Source organism: Podarcis filfolensis (assembly GCF_964270895.1).
Source record: "Podarcis filfolensis genome assembly, chromosome: 4".
NCBI classification, from domain to species: domain Eukaryota; kingdom Metazoa; phylum Chordata; class Lepidosauria; order Squamata; family Lacertidae; genus Podarcis; species Podarcis filfolensis.
This window is the reverse complement of record NC_139607.1, coordinates 56,341,934-56,367,895: the sequence shown is the minus strand read 5'-3', so window position 1 is coordinate 56,367,895 and position 25,962 is coordinate 56,341,934. Positions and strand designations below refer to the sequence as shown.

Sequence of the window (25,962 nt, the reverse complement as noted above, 5' to 3'; positions counted from 1 at the left end):
ATATGTAATTAGATTCACAATTATTATTATTTTTATTATTTCTTTTTTGGGGGGTAAAAACTAGATAATAATAAATTGCTTAAAGATTATACCGTTTTGTTTTTACATGCAGACTGATACACATTTGTATTTATCTATTTCCCCCCTCCCCTGTTGTGACCCTAAAGTTTGCTCCTACATCTGACAATGATTTTGGACGGTACAACTGCACAGCCACCAATAGAATAGGAACACGATATCAAGAATATATATTAGCTTTAGCTGGTAAGTAAAAATATTTGTTGTTTTTTTATATATTATTTCAACAAACTTTCTGAATGGAGATACTTATCCCAGCTTGTGCTGAGTTTAATTTAGGCTATGTGCGCTGTTTGAAAGTGTGTGTGCATGCATAAATTTGTGTTTTTTTTAAAAAAATATTTGTATATATACATTTGTTTAAACTATTTTTTGTATATATATTACATATTGTAAACTGCTTCAGGGTAGCTCACGAGCAGCAATACTTTAATGAAAAATGGATAAATAATGTACTTAAGAATGTATAAGCCTACTTAATGTGTAGAAGTGAAAATCTCAATATAGCTTATGAATTGTGGAAACATATAATTTTTAAACCATAACAACACTGGATCATATAATTGGCCCTAAAATCTGATTGGCGAAGTGTTTCTTGAGAGCATACAATGATTAAGCTAGAGACACTTGCCTGAATAAATGAAATTATTAAGCTTTTTGAACAGTGTGTGTGATTTAGAAATAGGCAGAGAGAAGAGAATGAGAGCAAGCCTTACAGGCCTCTGTGGGATGTGAAGAGGAAAAAAAGGGAATATCACTGAAGGCCTTCTTCTTTATAACTTATTTCAAATACTTATTTGTTTATTTTACTACATATATGCCCTGCTCTTTTGGCAATGAGAAAGCAAAATGGTTAGCAACAATAGGCATAATTAAAATTTCTGTTCCCACCCTCAAAAACATCAATATGACAATAACTGCTACTGTCCAGGCTCCCACCCCAAAATATGCAAATAAGGGCTCTTACTTGTAAGAAAGATATATTTATTCAGGCAAATTATGGTAAAGGCTCAGCAGCAGACACAAGAGTTCAGGAGTTCAAGTGCAAGGAAAAAAGCTGAGGACTAGGTGGAAGCAACGGAAATGTCTCAAGAAGTTTCTACTCTCTGCCCACCAAGATGAGGTATGACATGTTCAATCGTCTCACAGGAATGTTCAGATTGCAAGTGTGTGCTACGACAGGGTGGGTGGGTCAGCTCCAGTCTCCAGACATGGCATCTGGTTCTAGGTGACATACCTGTTCCCTGTTTCCAAGCAACAGACGTTGGGGTGGAAAGGCAAAATTCCCTTTTCTTCTGACAGGTTCCCAGCATTCAGGCTCCCTCTGTTTCTCCTCCTCCTCCTCCTGCATCAGAGCCTGCCAACCCAAGCTCAGCATTTCACAGTAAAGTTTTATATACATAGTACAATAATGGTTACACATGGTTAGACCAGAAATTCTCAAACTGTAGTAGTGAGGGCCCTTAACGCTGCAATCCTAAGCATGTTTACTCACCCTCAGTAATTCAGGGCAAATGGTGCAAGATGAGTGAGATGCCAACCCACTATTGCAGTGGGTTTACATGCCTGTAAAGAAATATTCTAGCCCGCTTTTGACATACTGTGACTTATTTTAGCCACATTATACACCACAGCACATAAATCGAGGTGTCTTCTGGTGTAGACTAGCCATGACTGGAATGATAGTAATTTACACCAGTGAAGAATGTGAATCAAAGACACAAATCTCATTACAAAGCCAGATAGTTGCAAGGTGGTGATTATGTACGTAGCTTTCTCTCTGACTTCATTTGCTCTAATTGTTCTGCAATTCTTAAAGGTTGATTATGCTGGCTAAATGTCACTGTGCCTCCTTCATAAGCAATTAACATTTCTTTTATAAGTTTTATGAGAACAGCCCTTAATACATTCTTTAAAAGAGAAGTTTACAAGACAAAGAGTTGGGGGATTTTTGCTGCAGAACATTTTTGTCTGAAGAAATAATGGGTTATGCAGCTCAATAAATTTACTCAAAGCAAAGAAAAACTGTTTGCCAAGCAAATATTTCACAAGCACTGCACCCCCCAGAAATGTATATTTATACCTGTTAATATAACAGTTTTGTGTTAAGGGGAAGGATGGCAGTTTTAAGAATACATTAGCATCTTTCAGCCATGGCATGTGTTTTGTTTAACATTTATTCTGTACTACAGCAATTCTTTGAAAATACATTAAGCCCTGTATTTTAAAAACCCAATTTTGTTAAGGCCACTATAAAGGCCAGTGAAGAAAAAAATCAGCAACCTTATTTCACTTCCCTGATGTATATTGTTAAGGTTTATAATTTAATGAACCAGAATGCTGAAAAAAGTTGCAGGGGGAAATATATATTTGGTACATTATTCCTATCCAGTTCAATTGAATAGCAACATTAAAAAGCAGCATCAAACAAATAAATGACATAGACTCTGGTCACTTTTATGGTCCCTGGAAAGGCAGTTCAGTGTCCTTCCACTGACTGGGCTAAGGAAAGAACCAACTGCTGTTACTTCTCCATCATCAGTTACCCAATGGCTGAGAAAACACAACAGGGTGTGTGTTGAAGAATGTTTTGAATCCTGTTTATCCAACATTCCTCCTCCCTCCCCAAGCTGGCTTAATTATTTTGCACTCCCAATGGGAAGAAAAATCCACGGGGTGGAGAACTACAGAAGGAAGAAGAAAAAGGAGGAGAATAAAGAGAATGCAAAAAAGAGGAGAAAGAGAAGTCACCCCCCTGTCCTGGCAGCATGAGCCAGGCAGGGCTTTGGATTGCTCTGTTGGTCATCAAGCTCATCTTGCAATAAAAATGTTTCAATAAGCCATCTAAATACAGAAGAGAAAAAGTCCTTTCCCAGGCACACTTCAATCAGGTCTTAGCCGATAACGGTCCAGACAGCAGGGCGTCTGATTCTGATCTTGAGGCTTGGGTTGTTTCATGTGGGCAAAGCAAGTCATTACAGTGACTTTGTCCCAGGCTGTTTTGGACTCTAAAGGTTAATTAACAGCAAGTAAAACTGAGTCGAGAGATGAATTACTTGTGTCTTTTACAATGCAGTTTAAGAATAACCTATTGCAATCATCTGTAGCATCTGGTCACATGAGGTGGTGAACTTTACTGCACCCTAATATTTGACTCTCTTATATGTGGCATATATATAATATACCTTTTTCATTCAGATTTGCATATAACCTTTGCATTTAACCTTTTCTTTAAAAACAAAACAAAACTGACAAGGCATCATTGGCTCAGGTATAAGCTGGCACTTGATGCAAGAGAAGTCTGATGTCTGCAGAGCTTCGTCAGGTTGGAACCACCAACCATGTACAGATCCATTGAAATGAGTTCGTCATCCATCCATATCTAGGATGGTTAGAGTTGGCATGGAATTAGATGGGGAATTGTGCTCCCAGTACATTTCTGAGCACAATTCAATGTGTTGGTGCTGACCTTTAAAGCCATAAACAGCCTTGGTCCTGTATACCCGAAGGAGTGTCTCCACCCCCATCATCCAGCTCGGACATTGAGGTCCAGGGCGAGGGCCTTCTGGCGGTTCCCTCGCTGCAAGAAGTGAGGTTACAGGGAACCAGACGGAGGGCCTTCTCGGTAGTGGCGCCTGCCCTGTGGAATGCCCTCCCAGCAGATGTCAAGGCAATAAACAACTATTTTACTTTTAAAAGACAACTAAAGGCGGCCCTGTTTAGGGAAGTTTTTAATGTCTGATGCTGTATTGTTTTTAATATTCGGTTGGAAGCCGCCCTGAGTGGCCGGGGAAACCCAGCCAGATGGGCAGGGTATAAATATATTATTATTATTATTATTATTATTATTATTATTATTATTATTATTATTATTATTATCTTGCATTACATGGACAGGAAAATGACAGAGGTAAAGTCACGTGAGCACAAACTTAACATGCTACCATAAACAAGCTGAAACCATGTAACTCTTTTATTGCTGTTACATTAGCTACAGAATATCATTTAATGTTTCTGCAATGTGGTTTTGACATTTTAAGACACATCAGTACACATTGTCCTTCTCAAGATGCTGAACACAGTATTATGTTTTTATTGATAAGGAATATAATTTCTAGTTACTTATCTCTTACACTTCCCTAGATGTACCATCCAGTCCACATGGAGTAAAAATTATAGAGATCTCACAGACGGTTGCAAAAGTCTCTTTCAATAAACCAGATTCACATGGGGGTGTCCCAATCCATCATTATCAAGTGGATGTCAAAGAAGTCTCTTCGGAAACATGGAAAGTCGTTCTTTCCCATGGAGTTCAGAGTGAGTCTGCAATGGGAAAAACGGGGATAATTCATAATATGAATATAAAAGGAAAATACTTGTTAAATGCTCATTTCTGTCCATGGTATTACATGGGAGAGTACATTCTCTAATGGGGGACTAACATGTTTTAGATAATGAACACATATAGTCATCTTTAAATAGTTGTGGCAATTTTAGTGTGTAATAAAGTTTCAAAATTAAACCACTAAGATTTACTTTGCTGACATCAAGCAAGATGTTCTTCTTAGCAGAGTTATTCCAGCCCCTTGACTATCAGGTTGACTTTTCTCAAGCATTTTCAGATCTATCCTAAGGTATGGTGACTAAAACACATTATTCAACATATAGCCACACTATTTTCATTTTCTTTCCTAGCAGAATTTTCCTTTCACAACTACCACACACTAGGATGACAGTTTCATTATGACCCCAATATATATTTTCTGGTTAGTCATTGCCAATTCACACCCCATAAGAGTATATGTGTTTTTTTGGGGGGGGGGGTGCCAAACTTAACTCTTGCATACATGAAGTTGCATTACCTGGACAAGAAAATGACAGAGGGAAAGTCAAGTGAACACAAATACAAATGTCCTCTCCAAGTGGATATACATTTTATGGAATTTTATATAAAGAAATATATCAAGCACACTTTAAAATTCATGAGCCAAAAGAAATATTGGCCCAGCTTTCCTATGGCATTTGTTTGTTTTTTTATATTAAGTACTCTAGCAGCATAATTCTACATGTGGGAGTTTAATGGGGTTTGTTACTGAGTAAATGGGTGCAGGAGTATATGATTAGATTATTAATAAAATTGGTGGTAGTTTTGGGTATGTTTGTGTGTTTAATATATAGTGGCCAAACATATTTAGGTAAGGTCCAGACAATCTGAAGGACTGTATCTCTCTGTATTAGCCTGTCTGTGTTTTGAGATAGCTAAAGACATTGGAAGAATTATAATGCCTGTAATGTTTTTATTAGTGGCCACGAAAATTATTTAGGCAAAGCATGGGAAATTAATGTCTATACCTGCAAAGAAAAAAAAATGACTGGGAAAAGCCATTTATTAACATAATTAATGCTATAAATTAATGCAAGAATTTAAAACTTTTATAATTGCTGGATAAAAATTGGGCAATATTAGAAGTAAAACACTACACAACTATTTGTATTTGTATAGTATGCATTATTTTATAACTGTGGCATATATGTTACATACATTTCAAAATTATTTTTGTTATTGAAAACATTTTTAATACTAAAATTAAAGGTAACTCTACATGCATAGTGGATACTTGCATAGAATTTTACACTCCCAGTTTCTTGATTAAATCAGATTATAGGCTTACACCATATATTCAAGTAGTTTGGAGATAGTTCACTCGAATAGCATTTGAGGTTGTTCAGCGTAATAAGTTGTTTATTACACAAGCCACAATGTGTGTGTTTTATCAATATATCAGTTTAGTGCGTCCCTCAGCATACTATTTTCTTATAATATGCTGTATTTGTGTGGTCCTACGTTTTGACTTTATTTTATTACAATATAGGAACTTTAAATGGAATCTGAAAGACTGAGAATTAGTGGTGTCAGAAATGATACACATATCCTAAAAGAACTAGTAAAATGAAGAAATTAACAATGTGATTTCTAATGGTTATGTGATGGCAGCATTAATGTTCATTGTAATGAATAATCTCACTTTCTCTACCCAGAGGCTGAACTTCTGAAAACAGATGTAAAATTTTAAGCTTTCTACTTGTTACACATCTATTTATATAGCATGCATTTAATTATAACTGCAGTACTTCACAGACTGTTTTGGAACTGGTCCTTCATATGATAACATTCTTTCTTTTCTTTTCTTTTACCAAACAAAGCTGCTGAATAAAATAACACAGGGTGTAGAACATACTAATTAAAACCCATTCATACGAAGTCCATCATACATAGTGTTTAGAATGAACAATGTTTTGTTCTATTTTCTGGCTCTTACAGAACTAAATGTGTAAAGTATTGGTTGGTGCATTTAATTGGGTTGAAGAAATGCCACTGAACAATGGGGGAGAAAATGTGCAGATATAACAAAAATGAACAATTTAACGTTTCATTAAGGATCCTGCCACCTCATTCCATGGCCTGTGGTTGACAACATTTCGAGGTTTGAGTGGGTTGGATCCAGCCTTTATCTTCTGCGGACTCCAAGACTTATTTTGTCTTTGAAAGACTACTAACTCAGTGGAGGGCCAGACTATTCTAGAAGACCCTCTGGAATAGTATTGGAAGTAGTACTGGCAGATAGATATAGGAGAGGGGGAGTTGGCCACAGTCAAATTTGGCCAGCAGAAAAGTTCCCTGAGAACAGAGGTGTACCTGGCAAAGGTGTGCCCATGGCTAGCAGCTGTATCCCCCCCCCATGGCTTGAGCAGCAAAGCAGCAACCCAGGGTGAATGCAGATGGGGTCCTAGCCACTCCTAACAAGGGTGGAGACGTATGATTTTATACCACCACCCCTGGCCTGCACCCTTGGTGGAGGCCAGCTTGATCAACCCATAGGTACGCTCCTGCCTGAGAACTCTGCTCAGAAGATATTATAGTGGGGAGGAGCAAATGCCAAACTGAACCCATTTTATTTACTTATTTTGGTTTTCATATTTCTCTAGCAAAATAGCTCTGCTATTGTATCTTGTGTATATTACAATCAAACTCTGGGATGTGCGTCCACTATGGTAAGGTTGCCATCTGTCTGTCTTTCCCAGACCTGCCCTCTTTTTCCAGCTTAAAGTGTCTGTCCAGGCAGGTTTTTAAAATCAGGCAAAACGTCAGGAGTGGGGGGAGTTTGGGAGTTGAAGTCCATAGTGGTGGTGAGTGAACTTGCTAGAAGAGTACTGGTCCTGTGTGAGTGTGTGTGTGTTTGGCTCAAGGGTCGTTTCCATAATCCTTGCTTGCCTGCCTGTGAGAGGGAGAGTCCAGTGTGTTTGTATGTGTGCATATGTGGCGCAGCTGGGGAAGAGGGAATTTTGCTGTTAGACATTCTGTTTGGCTTCCTGCAGGTGTGTGGGTGTGTGGATGGGTGGGTGGGTGTGACTGTGTTTCCCCTTTAAAGGGGACCAAGCGTTGCTATTAAAGAATCCTGCAGCGCTTCCTGGGGTGAGCTCAAGGGTGTGTGACTGCCCGTGGATGATTCAGTGTTGGTATGCTGCAAGTGGTAGCCCTGGGTTTCAACTTAATCCTGTTTGCTGTTACCAGCAGTGTGCAGGTGTTTGGGATAAGTGGGTGTGAATATTAGTTTTTCTAACTGGGCACGAGTGTGAGGATGAGCGAGCTCCATCTGGTACGCAGGCTGAGAACCTACCTTCCCGCGGACTGTCTCGTCAGAGTGGTGCATGCTGTAGTTATCTCCCGCTTGGACTACTGCAATGCGCTCAATGTGGTGCTACCTTTGAAGGTGACCTGGAAACTATACCTAATCCAGAATGTGGCAGCTAGACTGGTGACAGGTAGTGGCTGCTGAGACCTCATAACACCAGTCTTGAAAGACCTACATTGGCTCCCAGTACGTTTCCAAGCACAATTGGTGCAAACCTTTAAAGCCCTAAACGGCCTCCGCCCTGTATACCTGAAGGAGCGTCTCCACCCCCATTGTTCTGCCCAGACACTGAGGTCCAGCTCTGAGGGCCTTCTGGCGGTTCTCTCACTGCAAGAAACAAAGTTACAGGGAACGAGGCAGAGGGCCTTCTCGATAGTGGTGCCTGCCCTTTGGAATACCCACCCATCAGATGTCAAATAAATAAACAACTATCCGACTTTTAGAAGACATCTGAAGGCAGCCCTGTTTATGGAAGCTTTTAATATCTTATGAATTATTGTATAAATGGGCGGGATATTATTATTATTATTATTATTATTATTCAGTCACGGTTAGTGTGTCAGCTATGTGGGAGGTTGTTTTGTTTGTTTTTCTTGATTATGTGAGCAAGTGTGGCAGCCTGATTGCTGGGATATAATTTAACCCCTTTGTTATAAAGGTTGCATTAATTTTGTCCTGGCCACAACAGTTGTTTCCCCTCAGGTCCCTTGTTATCGTGCCACAAATAGCCAGAAGTAAGGGAAGCAGCCTCTTTCTGTAACCACTGTAGCAATTTTAACTGAAGTGTTGGGGAGAATTGTTTTTCTCTTTTCTCTTCAGCCAAACAGTTGCAGTTCATCGTTACAATAAATACAGCAAAAATAGAGGGTAAATATTTAAATAAGCAAATTACTGAGTATTCTTCTTTTGTTGCTGAAAATTACAGTACATAGAAATATTTCACAGCTTCTATAGTCTACATAAAGTAGGGGTATTTACAATGAGAGTCTTCATAAGATCCATAGTTAAAAGTAGTCGGCAAATGTGTCCTCTTTTTTGCTTTTTAAAATATGGCAACCCTACACTATGGGGATTATTTTGCAACTTGATTGGGTATATGGATCTGGCAAGGAATGGTACAGAACTTTGTGTTACTGCAGTAGGGTATGCAGTAGAACCATGAGATATCTTTCCACTTTCTGTTTCTGCATGGGAAAGGTGGCTATTCTCATTACTTAATGTAAGGTAGAAAGATTTCTTCTTCTCATTCTCCACTTCTTCCCTATTTTGCACATCCTTCTTTTCTGAGTTTAAATGTTGCTTCGCTTGACTTTTAAAAGGGGTAGAAGTTGAATGTGAAAACTGGCTTGTATAACCAGATTCAATAAAGAAAGGCCATGGTTCAGCATGCACTTCAGTGGTTACTGAGCTTAGCTGTAGGGACACGGAAAGGTAGGTAGATAAGGCAACCAAAAATCCTATAGGAAATTTGCTTCTAAAATTCCGGACAAATCAGAGTTTCACCTTCATACAAAAGGACCTCTTACTGCCAGCCTGGTGAGGAGCAGCAATTGTAGCCTGGCATCCATTGGCTGGGACAGTCTGATGCCTGGTTCCTGCATGGCCAGGGGAGGACATCACTTCCTCCTTCACTGGTCATGCTGACTGCTTGGGGAGCAGACCAGAAGGATAACTTTCTCTTAGGTCTGCTCTCTGGCTATAAAGCCAGCTGTGCCCAGGACTCACCACTTAGACCACTTCATCCCAATTTAAAACATTGCTGCTTCATTTCAGAGTAACTAAACATTTTTTTGAGAGGGAAATGTGAAACTCCCATTATTTGTTGCTGCAACCTCCTAAGGTTTCAAATTGATTTAAAAGAAAGTATAATGCAATACTTAATTATCATATATGTCTTGACCTTTAGCATACAAATTGTTTATTATGAAAGTGCAACTTGGCATTTCAGCTATTTTGTGACATTTATAATGTGATTCTTGACTCACAATTTATGAATTGAGTTCTTATTTGAGTATTGCAAACTGAGGTAATTGGGTTAGTGAGACAGTTCCTGCATGAAAATTAATATAGTGTCTTTAAAGAAAGAGAAGGGGAGAAAAGATGGCATGCTTCAAAAATTATTTTTGCTTGCTAGAAGAACTACACATCCATACACAATTTAGTTGAAGTTTTTTTTGTGGGTTTTTTTAAAAAAAAAAACCTGACAACAATCAGACAATAATATTATTTTATTTCCCTGAAACACTTGATAAGGCTTTCACCCTATCAAAATTATTCTGTAAAAAATCACAACTCATATAGTAGAAATTACCTGTAGAAATTTTGTGCTGAAAATTGTCATCATCCCCCCTCCCCCATGCTATCTATGGAACATTATAACTTATACTTTTATTCTGTGGATTAAAATATATTTCTATATTGGATTCAGGCTTGCAGTTTTCCAGGACAATCACACTCTCCTTCAATATACAACACTGATTGAGATAGTGCCATGGTGTGATTGTCTGAACATGTGCTCATGGGATTTTTATGTTTTCCTTAGATGTGTTGAGTTCCCTCATCCTGCAGTATACTTGTGATCACAAATCTAGTGGAACATAGATAGTTACATGCTCATTGTTATGTATTTTTATCATTTGATCACTAATAACACCAAAGCTAATTGCACTATCATAACAGCATTCTTGTGTAAAGCAGAAAACAAATTTGCCTGTTGGCGAAGAACTTAATATTCCCGCTTAAATACAAAAATATATTTGTCTAACTTCTCAGTATAAAATTAGTAAAATGCTTTTGAAGTAACTGAAGCAGCAATGTTACAAAATGCTATATCCTATTTCATGTGTGTGTTTCTAAGCAAAGTTTTTCTTCTTTTTTAGCAACCGTTATTCTCAGCAACCTGGAACCTAATACAACATATGAAATGAAGGTTGCTGCTGTAAATGGAAAAGGGCAAGGAGAATATAGCAAAATTGAGATATTTCAAACATTGCCAGTTCGTAAGTAATCTCCTTACTCTTTAATGAATTATATTTGTTGAAAAATCAAGTTTAGGTGATACTTTGGATGCTTATTTGCTGCTGATTCTTTCACCTATTCTGCCCATTTCCTCCTTCTGCTTCCCAGCAGCATTTACAGCACTTGCAGAAAACAACACTTCCCCCTTCTGTGTTGGCCAGCCCACCAAGATGTTCCATGCCTCCCCTTCCCCTAAACATCGGTTTTTAAAGGGAGACTTTTCTTTCCAGTGGGTCATCACACCCACTGCTATCCCTGGAAACCTTCATTTCCCCAGACTCCCAGGATCTTCTTTTGATGTGTTGATGACCGGTCATCAGCATCATTGTACTCCTTAACTAATTCCCCCAGGCAATATCCTGGACTAGAAAAGAAGCTTAGCTTGCCATTTTGCACTGTTAAAAAAGGTAAAGGTAAAGGACCCCTGACCGTTAAGTCCAGTCGCGAATGACTCTGGGGTTGCGCCGTTCATCTCGCTTTACTGGCCGAGGGAGCCGACGTTTGTCCGCAGACAGTTTTTCCAGGTCATGTGGCCAGCATGACTAAGCCGCTTCTGGCAAAACCAGAGCAGTGCACGGAAACGCCATTGGCCTTCCCACTGGAGCAGTGCCTATTTATCTACTTGCACTTTGACGTGCTTTCGAACTGCTAGGTTGGCAGGAGCTGGGACCTAGCAACAGGAGCTCACCCTGTCATGGGGATTCGATCCGCCAACCTTCTGATCGGCAAGCTCTAGGCTCAGTGGTTTAGACCACAGTGCCACCCACGTCCCTTTGCACTGTTAGCTCACCTTAATTCCCAGCACACTGATTAAACCCCAGCACCCAGGAACCTAGAGAGTATTGGGCACCCAGAAACCTGTAACAGTATATTAAATGTGTTTTACATCCATGGTGTGTGGACCATGCACCCATACCATCTGTGAGTTATGTTTTGCTATATCCTGTGCTGAACTTCTGGTACACTGGGATACATAGCAGGAAAACAGTTTCATTCTGGGATACACATAAAGTAAACAAAACTCTCTATACCACTTCTTCCAAATATACACAATATATCCATTACAGGTACATACCATGCACGTAACTAATGGGTATCTGCTGAAACCTAAGTTCTCTAAAGACTTTTCCAAGCTGTGGGAAAGTAATATTCCATAAATAAAGTGAAATTCAATCACCTTTTTTATTGCAGCATACCAGTGAGGAGAACAATTTTTATTAATCATTTCCTTTTCCTATGAACATATGGAGATTTCTAATCTGTTCACATAGTTCAGATAGGGGACCATGGGGAGTGGGGCACAAATGCTTCTAGTTGGAAACACATGAGAGAACAAAAGGAACAGCAACATGGTTTCCTAATTTACATCTCTCTCCTGTCAAGGCATTAAGAGTACAATTGGCTTAGCTGTGCAACAGCTTGTACAAGCAAGCTGTCCCTTTTTCCACTGCTTCAATTTCTTCAACCTGTCCTGCAACAGAAAATATATGGTTGCTTTCTAGTCTGTGTAATAAATTGCATAAACAGAGTTTGGTAACTGACAGGCCAGAGATTTTAGGAGACCATTGTGTGATTTGCTGTATGGTGCGTAGATAATACTACTGCAGCCATAGCCATGAGTCAGCCAGGAGTGGGGAGACAGATCCTGCACTGGTTTACCTCCCTACACATGGAATTTTACCCATGTAAGATTCAGGAATGGATTGTACCCTGGGTGGTCTTTTTGTAACCCAGTCAATCTTTGGAAAGATATGTTGTTAAAGTTATATTTTTCAATAGAAATATAACACAATGTTTGCATTAATTGTAAACACTCCCTTATGTGAAATTACTGTTTCAGTGATATCTGTAAGTGGTGCTTAAGACCAGCTCCCCAATAAAATTGTGCATTTTCTTCATTTGATTGAGATCAACTCACATCTGTAAAATAACATGAGAGCAACCTAAAAATACATATATAAATAAAAGACAACAATTACATCATAGAATTATTGCATATCTCTTTTCGTCTTGTATTTTAGGTGAGCCAAGCCCTCCAGCTATTCATGGACAACCAGGCAGTGGGAAAAGCTTTAAACTTAGCATAACAAAGCAAGATGATGGAGGAGCACCTATTTTGGAATATATTGTAAAATACAGAAGTGTAAGTATTTTATTAATCTCAAGAATATGCTTATGTGTAATGGCTTTAGGGGTTGCTTGTGCGTAAGTTACCGCCGCTCTGGGCTAGGTTGCCTGGTTAAACCGTTTCTGTCTGGACAGCCATCCACTCCGTGGCTGTTCAGTCGCTAGCAGAATCCGTCAGTGGGCGTTTCTTGAACCTCTTCCAGCAAAGAAGTTCTTTGACGCCAAGTCGCTGCCTACTTTCCCTGCGCGGAAGTCTTCTGCGCAGGGTGGGCGTGGGCAGCGGAGGACCTGTGCTCTCCTCGCTGGTCTCCTGCGAAGAGTCCTGGAGCCTCCTCTCTGCTTCCCCCATCGGCCCCCCTCTATCCCTGGTGTTGCGCTGATTTTCTTCCCCAGCCGGAGACCTGCCTCTCTCCCTGCTTGGCCCCTCTCCAGCATCGCTGTGGAGCCTCGCCTCCTCCTCTAGTTCCGATGGCAGTTCCCTGACATTATGTTAGGATTTTTCTTTTGAACTTTTAAAATAAAGCTACAAGCACACAAAATCTTTCCGCAGACTGTTTTTGCTAAAGTTGCTACAAGGTTCTTTTTTATTCTTGTTGCAGCAAATTTATAAAACTCCCCCCCTAGAATATGTTTTGACAGTATCTACAAGCAAGAACCTCAGATTTCCATTGCAGATTTCACATTGGGGCAGAAAGGATGTGTATGCTGCAGTCCTATGGACACTTTAAAATACACACACATTTTTTATTGGTTGTTAAACAAATACAAATACAACAACCATTAAACATTTATCCAGCAGTACATCTAATGGTGTTTGTTTTATCCATTGACTCTAGACATAAACTTACACATATAACATTCAGACATATCACTTAGCATACTCTCTCCACTGAGAATATTGAGTTGTTGGTCTAGCAAAGTCTTGATTTTAGTCATTAAAATAGTTAAAGTAATGGGTCCACGTTTCTTGGAAGGTGTCTCTTTTCTTGATGTCTTTAATTGCCGTCCTGTGTCTTGTGCAGGCATAGGCAAACTCAGCTCTCCAGATGTTTTGGAACTACAACTCTCATCATCCCTAGCTAACAGGACCAGTGGTCAGGGATGATAGGAGTTGTAGTTCCAAAACATCTGGAGGGCCGAGTTTGCCTATGCCTGGTCTAGTCAGACACTCCCACATTGCTATATGCAATATATTATTTCCCCATATGTTCAGGGGTATTTCTGTCTGGTTCTTCCATTGTTGAGCTATCACTAAGTGTTCTGCAGACAGTAAGAAGCCTACTAATTCTCTATGGTGCAGAGAGAATTAGAGATTAGAGGTCGGCTGGCAAGCTCTACGGTATGTGGCCTTGAAGACGAAGCTCTGGCTATGGCTCAAGCTTTGTTTTAAACCAGTGGGTATTGCCCCCTTGATATTGAGGGACGATTTCCAATCATCGTGGGAAAGGGAGGTCATTAATGAGGTTCAATCCTGCGGATTGTCTCACCTTTACTTTGAGTCTATGACGTACAATCAAGCTAGAGCTGTGATCTCCCGGAGACTGAGTGACATTGCCAGACAAGAGGACATAGCCCTGGTAAAACCAGGGATGTTCCTAGGGGACCAGATTTATCAGACCATACCAGCCCCCTACCTTGCAGAAATCCACTATGTTGAATACCGCAGACTTCTTACAGCGGCTAGATTAAATGTCCTTGACTCTGCGATATTGTGGGGAAGGTACAGGGGAGTACCATACGCCCAGAGAACCTGTCATTGTGCCATGGGTGTGGTTGAGTCCACCGAACACATTCTTTTGACTTGCCCTTCTTATGCAGAGCTTAGACAAAATTTTATAGACCCATACCTATGTCAATTTAGCTTCCTACCCGGAGAAAACCAGGTTTTACACTTGCTGAATAATGTCACTAGAGCTATACCTTCCTTGGTGGCCAAATTTCTTTTTTTAGCTTTTAAGCGTCGCAAGACTATAATTGACTGTATTGATATGGGGCTATCTGTTTAGCCCATTTTAGTGTTGGCTAAGTTCTAGAATCTTCCTGGATGTTTTAACTGTGTATTGACAAATGTACTTTTTTCTGACTGACGGTCGAATAAAAGGTTGATGATGAGAAGCCAGAGCACACGGAAACACCATTCATCTTTCTGCCACAACAGTACCTATTTATCTACTTGCATTGATTTGCTTTAAAACTGCTAGGTTGGCAGAAGCTGGGACAGAGCAACAGGAGCTCACCACATTGCATGGATTCAAACTGCCGACCTTCCGATCAGCAAGCCCAAGAGGCTCAGTGGTTTAGACCACAGTGCCACCCACTTCCTAAGACCAATGGCCAAACTTGGCCCTCCAGCTGTTTTGGGACTACAGTTCCCTTCATCCCTGACCACTGGTCCTGTTGGCTAGGAATGATGGGAGTTGTAGTCCCAAAACAGCTGCAGGGCCAAGTTTGGGCATGCCTGTCCTAGGACAAATGCAGGCTCCCTTGGCCTGAAGCGAGATGAGCACTTCGCCCCATAGTCGCCTTTGACTGGACTCACCTGTCAAGGGGTCCTTTACCTTTACTTATTTGGTTGGAGAACATCACAAAATTCAGGGAAGTCCTGGTTTTGAAGGATAGTTGTGTTTTCGTTCACATACTTTTTTGTAAGTGTGATTAAGGTAATTTCTCATTAATACGGGTGCAAAATCAAATTTATTTCCCATCCCTAATAGATACAAGTAAGTGGGGGAAGTATAAGACTTTTCTTCTCACTGCTACCTGCTGCTACCTATAGGCAAATAGATCAAGAAAAGGCTTAACTGCCTTTTATGAAGCAGAGGCCCTGAGGAGCTCCAGTCTGCTTCTGCTTTCTGACTTTTCTGACAGTTATAACTGTTTCCTAGATCTCTCCATCTCTCTCTCTCTCTCCCTCTCTCTCTCTCTCTCTCTCTCTCTCTCTCACACACACACACACACACACACACAGTGTAGCTGTTTAAATGAATGGAGTGCAGAATTGTTTTGCTTTATGCTCCTAAAGATCTAACAGCTATATAACAGAAGTAGCAAATAATATTCTTTCATCCAATATAATGCTACTTTAGAAAGAAGGTATTGCTTTAAATGCTTTGTTGAGAGTAATGCTGTGCCATAGTGGTGGTTTACTACAGAGTAGTACTTTTCCCAAGCCTTTCTGTACTTTATATTTCCTCAGAGTGTTGTACCAGTGAAATCTAGATTATAGGGATGGGCAAGAATTTGTTTGTTTAATTATTACATTCATTTTTGTTACTAAAACCTCATATGTTTTGTTATTCATTAGTTCTTCTCATTATTATTTCATTTGTTTCCAACTGTTTTCATTGGAAGACCAGCTGCTATTATACTATCTGTATCTTCTGCTTTTTCCATCTATTTGGAATGAAACAAGAAATTAGACTTGCCAAATTTCAGACAGATATGAGAAAGGGCTCCTCTTTTGTAGGCAACCTCAAAAGCCACCCACACACAGCCTAAAAATGGAAAGGAGAACTGGTTTTGCACAAGGAGAAAGATGAACCTCTTCACATGGGTTGAAAGGCTTGGAGATGCAGACCAAAAGGTTGCCCAACATAGTGTGAAATCCTCCCCCCATCCCTTCTCCAGCTAGGACTGCTGCTTCTCCCTCCAACCCTCAATTCCAAGTAAGGTAGCTTCCAGAAAAGGAGGCTTTCCAAGGCTATACCAGGAACATGCAGTATGGAGGGGCAGCGCTGAGCCCTCCCAACAGCAAAGTCATTGCAGAGTTGCTACCACTTATAGAAGGTGCAGGGTAGCACTGAGGTCCGGGTTGTGTGGGTGCATCAGTGCAGCCAATCCAAAACTCCTACAAGTACATCCACAGAGCCTAGCCAAACCCTATGTAACTCCTACACTGTCTCAGCAAGTAGCAGTAACTCTAGTGTCTGAAAGGGGACAGCACAACACCACTTCTCCATATCAGCAGCTCCTGGTCCTTTGCTTTTTATATGCTTAATAGGAAAGTACAGTCATATATTAGATGACTGATGTTGTAGTTTGGGACTTGCTTTCAACTGTACTCAGTTTAAGGACTAAATTCATCACAATTTAGACTGTTCTTTGCATTTTTACAGAAAGATAAGGAAGACCAATGGGAAGTGAAAAAGTTTCAAGGTAATAAAGACCAAATTATTCTAGAACCGTTGCAGTGGACAATGGTCTATGAAGTGCAAATTACTGCCACCAACAGACTGGGATATTCAGAACCAGCTGTGTATGAATTCATCATGCCACCAAAGCCCAATATAATTACAGGTAAGTTAATTCTAACATACTACTAACAGTTACTTCTGCTCTTATTTTAACATTAGTGGAGAATTGGTTTTCTATATTTTCTAAACATCTTCAACATTTCTGGCCCTGCCAGATATACCATTTGTAGCGTTATAACTGGTGGGGCTTTTATCTTTTTTTTTCTACATGCTTCCACATGGCAGCGTTATTTCATCACTATTCCAAAGCACTGCAGTCATCAAACCACTTTTTCTTCTGCAGCAAAATTTCTGACATTTGTGAAAGATCTGGAATTCTTCTGCAATCTTTTCATTGTGTGGAACATCATTGTGTGGTGTTTTGTGCAGTTCCATGCATTCTAGGTGCTGTTCATGGTGTGGGATTTAAGCCACTTTAGCTTTGCACTTCTTTAACCTCCTTGGCCTTTTTTGACAGGGGGGGTTGTCCATAGCCAAGACCAAAAACTCAGAGAGTTCCTACTGCCTAATCTCCCTCACAAACAGAATTCCAGAACATCAGGTGTGGATGCAAGAGGTCTGTCAGTACCCTGTCTCATAACTCTTACACTGGTTTCAGGCACAAGGTAAAGGAAGGGGTCTGATTACAGGCACAGATTTTTTCTCAGTCTGAACCCATCCCACCATTGGTATGGGCAGTGGGGAAAGAAGCAATCAGCCTCCAAAAAAGCAGCAACATGTGACAGCTAGTGTGGGCGGTCCACTACAATTTTGCTGCCAAAATCATCAGAACAAAGAACAGTTATAGCACTACAAATGGTATATCTCAAATGGCACACAGTTGCTTATTACTGGTATGACTATTTCCTTATTACTAGCAAAATCACCAGCTACAAGGTTTACAATATTCTGTTGATTTTATGCACTGACATATGCTAACAGGTCGCTATTTCAAAAGAAATCACTTACCATATCTCTGCAATTTTACGGTCTACAGTTTGGTAGTTACATCCACCTAGCAGTAATTGGTTTTGTTGCAGTAGCACTTAGAAGAAGTCTCTGCATGGTACCGCATGCATCAAACAACAGGCTCCTAGAGGGTGACATTAAAGGAGATGATGGTGCAGTTGCTAGCAGATTGCTGCCTGGAATATTAAAGTCTGGTGGAGTGGCAATGCCTCCCTGGGATCATAGTGTAGAAAAGAGCATGCTAGGCATTTTTGAAAGCACGTTAGTCAGGTGACATCTGCCCCACTTGTATAGCATATGATGCTGGTCATTCTGCAGCTGCCATGGCACAAGTTTCCATACCAGAAGAGGTGGACTTGTGGCCATCCAGATGTTGTTGGACTTCATGTCTAAACACAGGGTTGATGAGAGTTTGATGTCTGACAAAATCCAAGAAGCCACAGCTTCCCTATCCCTGTTCTTTTCCATGACTGTTTCGGATCAGGTTGTCCAAAAGTTACCAATAGGTACTTTAATTAGAAATCTGAAGAATACTAATGGTGCCTTGTTTGCCTGACTTCTGACTTGAGTGTTCGGTTCCCTGTGAAATTTTGTCAAAAGTTTCTTTCAGCTATAGGCCACTAGGTAATTCCTGTGTGGCTATTAGTTAGAAGGCAATCAACTTTTTAACGAACTACTCAAATGAATTTTCAAACTTGGAAGGAATTATAAAAATTGAATTCTAGTAATGATGTGAAAATCAGATTTCAAAATCTTGCTGGGTAGGGACTGGAAACAGACCTGATGGAAGATTGTGTCTTTCCTTATCTGCATTTGAACCTTAAAAGGGTGGTGGTGACCTCAGTTGTCTCCCACCACTGATCATGCCTTGCCAAACCCCAATGTTCCTGTAGCCTTGTTGTGGATTTGTTTACCCCATACACGGTTTCAGTCTGGTTATTTCTTCATGTGCACCTGCTCCCTTGTGCCTAGAGCATAATAAAAAGCAGATAAATTTTATTCAGAATCACAAAAGAAATTGTGCAAGATCTGAAACCTTGCAGAAAATAAATTACAACCTAAATGAGATAGGTGTCTGTGATTAATGGATTATTTCTACAGAATCGTTTTTTTAAAAAATTCATTAAAATAAAAGTTGAAAGGGAAAGGGCAAGACAATGGGTGGGAAGATGGACATTTGCCATGTTTGGATAATCATCCAGGACTTTGTAAACAATGTTTTAATAAAGCCATGCATGAATGATCTGGCTACACTCTCATCCCTACACTGTTCCCATGATCCAGCAGTGTGAACTTTTTGGCTTGCGTTAATCCAGCATTCCATTTTACACCTGAACTAAGGAACTATGCCTGAGCTAACAAACCAGGAAAATAATGCTGGGTATAATTATTGCTTATGAAGCCTTGATCAAGCATCCAAATGTGGCCATTATGACACATTTGGTATCAAATATAACTCCATTGAGAAGGATTTCTGCCATCCTCAATTACTTTCTAGGTCTCACAATTATATCAATATCAGTTTGGTATCCAGAGCAAATTGGTAGGAAACTAAAACTAATATTATCAGGTGATTTGAAGGTAGATCACAAGATTCAACCATCATCATCAAGACAATTGCTATCTTAGGAATCCACATTGATTATTTTTAGATAAAATTGAAAGCTTCTAGACATATCTCAGTTCTCCCTAGAGTTTAACTTATGTACAATAATTCTCAACATATTAAGACTTTATCAGTGAATCAATTTCTTTAAAATGTTTTAAGTGGTTGTGTTTATCAGCAAGGCAGAATTTATTTGTTGATGTTTGGGATGAATAGCTGTTGTTTCCCGTCACAACCCTTCAGCTTACATAGCTAGATTTTCTTGACTATGGACTTAAGCCAATTATTTCATGGAAGCGCACCCATCAGTCATTGCATTTAGGACTGTTTTCAGATTCCACAAATATTATGACCTTTTATGTCCCTGACTGGAATGTCTTGCATACCCTTTCAAACAAAGTGCCATCATGTGTGCTAAAGCATCTTCACTCTTCCTGACCAAACCCATTTTGTCATAGGCACAGATGATGGATAATCTATTTAATGTGACCATGTTGTGCTATATACTTGCAAAAAATGTCAGTGTTCATCAAGTTAAACGATTCCTTTATATTTTCATTAATTACTCGCAGCCACAGCCTTATGAACTTTAAAGGTTCACCTGGAGGTTAAAAACATTTACTTTGATTTTAAGTATAACAATATGTTCATATTTTGAAGCTTGAATAAACACAACACTGTTATATTCTTTTCTGCAACCCCCCATAGGAAATGCGTGAAACACTTCTGTTTACTTTTGCAACTAGAGTTTCTTTCTTGCTTCATAGTTTTCTGTAATGGTAAGGTGGATTCAGTACCTAATTTCATGATATTCTAGGGTAACATCCTGTTCCAATACTGCTACCTGCTTCCAAATCTTATCACTATAGAAAAGAGCTTTCAGTTCACTCATATAGATTTACTTACAGAATAAAATTAAATTTAAAATAGAAAGAAACATGTTAGATCTGAAGTACTCCCGAAAGTGCACCCTGAGACGATGTGCATAGTCTGATTATTCTCACTGCAACAGGAAATTCACTTGGCATATGCTAAGAAGGACACTCAACTATTATGCACTTCTCCCAAGGCTAAAATATGAAAGTAAAAACAGGTTTGAAATATCACTCTGGTGGCCCCTAGCAGAATTTAAGGCCTGAAGTGTTTTGCAACACTGCGGGTATGGGTAGGGGAGAGATTGCTATATAGAAATCTCTATAGTATCAGTGAAAACTGTGTAGGAAATAAGATGAATAAAATCTATCTTTGTTGGCACAGAAAGAGAGGAAACAATATGTATGGTATTTGTTAATTATTACATGTTCACCCCACCTTTCACCCAACAAGTGCAGGGTGGTGTACATGCCCTGCAAGGGGGCCGGTGTGAATAAAATATGGGGGGGGGCAGGTAAGCCCCACCCCACATAATTGATCAAAATACACAGCACACACACACCATTTGAATGGTAGTGCCCATTCGCTTGGGGGAGGGGGATGGCCCCCTCAAATACTTTGGGGGGGCTGAAGGGACCTCAGCCCCTAGGAGTTGGCTCCTATGACGCCCTCCCCATTTTATCCTCAAAATACACCTTTGAGATAGATTAGAATGAGAGGGTGATTGTCCTAAGGCCACACATGAACATAGTGCCTTATCAAGGATATAATTAAGGCTGGAAAAAACTGGAATTTTTTTAATTATTTTTAAATAATTAAGGCTGGAAAAAACAACAGCAACGGGTGGAGGAAAAGTTCAAATTCCTGCACGGTACCATGAATGATATCAACATTCAATGCTTACAGTAGTTTGAAGAATTTAAGCTGAAGAAAAGACCCATTTAAATATCAATTATTTATTATAATCCAATACATGACAACTGTATTAAGAGCTGGCTTAATTTTTGACTCTGTTCTCTATAATCGGGCTCCTTAATTATACACCTTTAAATGTAACACTAATGTCTCAACAAATGAAACTGATATGTAGAAAATGTAAGTTGAAAAAAGAGACATTGCACATACTTTTGTAAACCAAGAAACCTTTAATGAAAACATCACACACACACACAGACCTTTAGGAGCCAGGCAAAAACATTTCTCTTCAACCACCCTATATATTTTTAAATGTGTTTGTGGGAGGGGTTGGGAAGAGCGGGGTTATTGTTTCGTTCTTGTTTTTATTATGTATTTTGTGTTTTTATCTTGTATTTTTATGCTGTGAACCACCCTGAGATCTATGGATGAAAGGCAGTGTATAAATTTAATAAATAAATAAATGCACCTTTTTTTAAGCAAACTATCATAGAAACAAACCAACTTCAAATTGTTATGGAGCAGGCTTGTTTCAATAAACCATATTTAGTTTACCACATTTTAGGTTTGGGATGCAACACTAAGATAATGTAAAACAGAAGCAAAAGCTTCCAAACTCCTCAAGACCCCACCAGGGGAAGGGAGTAAATCAGAATGCTCATTATCTGAAATCTCAGTAGCTCATCCTCCTAATGCTAAACGACTGTTTAACATTAATGTGTAAATGCAGCCAATATGTCACAAGAGAAGCTTTCTCATGAGCAAGTCTTGATTCTGTAAAAGACTCTCAAGATCTGCAGGATAACAAAAAGCAGTAAAAGCACACGCCAAAATGCGAAATTCACCTGAAAGTGTAATTAATTCACTATTCAGGATGAAAGAGCCAATGGGACACCCTATTAATTCAATTACTAATTACCTGAACTGAAAATATATAACTGAATTGATAAAAAGTGTGCTTGCCATTACTGAATTGACTTTTGTAGAAGATTTCCTCTCCACCAAAGGGATTGAAATGAACAAGAGGAAAGTTCAGGGTCCTGAACTGATGCCTTTGCTTTAGTCAAACAAAGAAGTATAGCATTTTCTGAGAAAGTTAAATTATTGGGTGAAATACACATATAATTTACCACAAAAGCAGCACTATGATTCCGGGATGTGTGTCAAAATATCAGTTGGATGTATTATCATCTGAGCACGGAGCACAGTCTGCAGATACACAAATCTATTTTGACAATGGCTGACATACGAATATGAAACTGGGAATGCAGAAGCAAAGTGAATACCATTATGTCCTCTCATCAACCAAAGAAACAAAGACCAATGAGATGCTGCTCCTTCACTCTCCTAGGAAGAACATCACAGGAAGTGAAAGATCATCTTGTGTCTAGTTATCAGAAGAGCGCTGGCCTCTGCGTTAGCCTAAGGAACAAGGGTTCCTGGGTTTTTGTTTTAATTTATGTAGCCTGTTATAAACCACTTTTTGAAACCTGATTAAGAGATGGTGTGCAAATCTTCTAAATAAATCTGACTGCGGCACAAACGAGATACACAGAAATCAACAAATAGTTTTATTACTATATCTGTGCAAACTGTCCAGAATTAAGCAGATCACAAACTCCTTATACCACATTTTAGGATTCAACAAATGATAAAAATGCAAAAGTAGAGTTGAATGTTGCACCTGCATGACAGGTAAATGCATATTTTAGATGTTATTTCTGGAAATTTAAACTCCATATTGAAAGCTGGTAAGATCTCTGAACCTGAGCTGCAGGCCCATGCAGGATTACTTGTCAAATCACTCCCTCTAGCATACAAAACAATAAACAGGAAATCAAAGTGGAAATGGAAAAGAGGATTGTTCATTGAGAATTCTAGAGGAAGCAGTCATATGAGAAAGCTAGAAAATAAATGTAGCTGTGATCTCTGGGTGAGAGACTACAGGAATTGCAGATGGGATAATTTTGGAAGGTGCTTGATTGCAAGAGCAGGCACTAAATTCTCACCCAATGCCACAAAGGAAGGGATGGCTTGACTTGAAATTCCAAGATGCACTTAATAATTACATTTATTGTACCCCAATATATCTATTCACTACATGCCACAGACATCTCCTCAGTGATGGCTGTGTTGTAGTTAACATTCTCAAAATATAGCATACGAAATAAAGTCAGTAATAATTGGAATCAGTTTCCCAGTGCTGAATTTAAACTGTTTAACTGCAGCACAAGTTGCCCACATAACCCAGAACTGTGTGTAATTGAAAGAGCCACACAGTGAAATTGATGAAGAAAGTATATGTTGTATGGAGATTTGTTTAAAGCATTACTGACCCATGTACACCCCTGGAGTATGACTTATTCTCAGTGCAGTAGCAAATGGGATGAAGGATGGTGCCATACAATTAATGACGCCCTACTGAAAACTCATGGCAATGTCGCCTTAAAGAACATGAAAGAAAGAGAAGTAAAAATGCTCATTTGACAAATAGACCCAGGAGTGTCGTTTGCTGAAATCAAGTGATACTGTCTGCTTCAGAGATAAAACTTCAAAGTAAACAGGGCCAAAGATGAACACTCTAGCGTTTGGTACATCTGCAGACTGGATCAACAAGATCTCCAGTTATTTGCTAGAACATTGTTATGGCTGAACAGATGATGCTGATTTGGAATTTCCTGAGCCAGCTGGTCTTTCCATATTACAAAGAATAGCTGCACTAGCAACACAGTGAGCTGCACACATTCCATGAAGGGACTGACACGCTGATGACTCACAGATAAAACGCTTATAGGCCATCAAGAGTAAATGGAAATTAGGGAAGTGAGTAGTAAAGACTCACTCTATAGCAATGTACTACTGACATCTCCTCTGCAGTTACAGGAATTCTTTCTTAAAAGAGTTATATTATTTCTCAAGTTTACACAGCCTTGTCCCAGGTAAATAGGAATTACAAAATGAATCTTCACTGGAAACTGAAAGTAGCTGAGGCAGCTCAAATTACACAACGTCTTGTGTGATCACCCCAGAAATGACTTCAGGATTTAGAGATGCTCTCAAAATGACCCAGTTGACTGTCTTCCAGAACAAAACAGTTAATTGCCCAGCAGATTCATGTCCAAAGGAAAGAAAGCCAGATTATGATGGAATAAAGGGGGAATTAAACTCTGCTGGGCATTTTAGCTCTAAACTTTTAGAACAAATGACAATGGGTTCTATGGTCCTTTCTGTTTTAGATTTATCTTGGCAAGATAAGGAAGTGTTTCTCATTGCCCTAGCAGAGCACAAGATATCAAAGATGGAGCCCATTCTGGAGATTCTGGACCAAATTATGTTAGTCCTTTGTATGCTACCTGCCATGTTTTAGTGGAACAGCTAATGTACAACTAAACCAAAGGGCAATTTAAAGTGGATACTTTCACGAAGAGAAATTCCAATAAATATAACAGTCAGAATTCCAAAGTGTAATGGAGCATGATGATATGATCCTCTACATCTCAATTTTATTATTATTATTTTCATCAAGATATGGGATTCTACTCATATTGGCACATTCCAGTGGACCATATTCCAGATCTGTGCAAAGCGACTGTATGAACTATATCTCAAACATTATTCCCAGGATGTTTGAGCAAAGATTGACTGCAGTTTTGTGAAAAGCAGCCTTTCAGGCTTTTTACTCCTGAAAACACTTACGACCTTGTCTAGGTCCTCAGTTGCCAGTAGGTGGGAATGAACATGGATAAAAAGTAGAAAAGAAGAATGCACAAATCTGTAACTTTTATTTTTTTGGGGTGGCAATATCAAATGGAACACGTGATTTCTGCCTTTGTCCCTGTAAAGGGTCTTGGTTGTCAGGAAGGAACTGAGTAGTGAGGATAGAGGTGCTCAGCCTGCCTGTCAGCACATGTCCACTAGGTCAAAACCCATCAGTCAAAAAGGGACCCAAGCATCTTTGGGCCTGCTTAGAGCTCTAGAATCTGTGACTTGTATATGTGTGGTTCTATGTGTGTGACTGCATAGAGGACCTGATTAATGAACAACAATTTGGGGTAAGTGCAACCATTTTTTATTTTATTTTTTGCATTTCCTGCACTTGTAAAAATAGCTGCTGGGAATGTTATACCCAGGGGCAGATAGTTTTCTGCACCAAGCAAAATGTAAATCTGTTTCATCACCATCACCACCACCATCATCATCAACATCAATGTCAGCTACGTTACCCAAATTGCAATTAAATTATGATATTTTTGCAACTTCAGCACTTTTTGAACATTAATTAGCTCTTCAGGAAAAAAAGTAAGAGAACACATCACTTTGTATTACTGCCCTAAGTAATTTACCTTTACATAATTAAAGCTATTATGGCATTGTTCTCAAATGTGGGCTGAAGTAGCTATAAGACTGAAGAATGAATTTGCCCAACAACAAGTGGACCTGCATTTTATGC

The 25,962-nt window shown here is 39.4% G+C and overlaps 1 protein-coding gene across 3 annotated transcripts in view; it reads left to right on the top strand.

Annotated features, from left to right (window-relative positions):
- The window catches only part of NCAM2 (neural cell adhesion molecule 2), a 193,772-nt gene that overhangs the window by 136,107 nt on the left and 31,703 nt on the right, over positions 1-25,962 (top strand). For all 3 annotated transcript variants that reach the window (XM_083611286.1, XM_083611288.1, XM_083611287.1), the window contains exons 11-15: positions 168-264; positions 4,222-4,395; positions 10,652-10,771; positions 12,812-12,933; positions 17,033-17,213. In XM_083611286.1, coding sequence (XP_083467412.1) covers positions 168-264; positions 4,222-4,395; positions 10,652-10,771; positions 12,812-12,933; positions 17,033-17,213 — 694 coding nt within the window. The remainder of the gene's footprint in view (positions 1-167; positions 265-4,221; positions 4,396-10,651; positions 10,772-12,811; positions 12,934-17,032; positions 17,214-25,962) is intronic.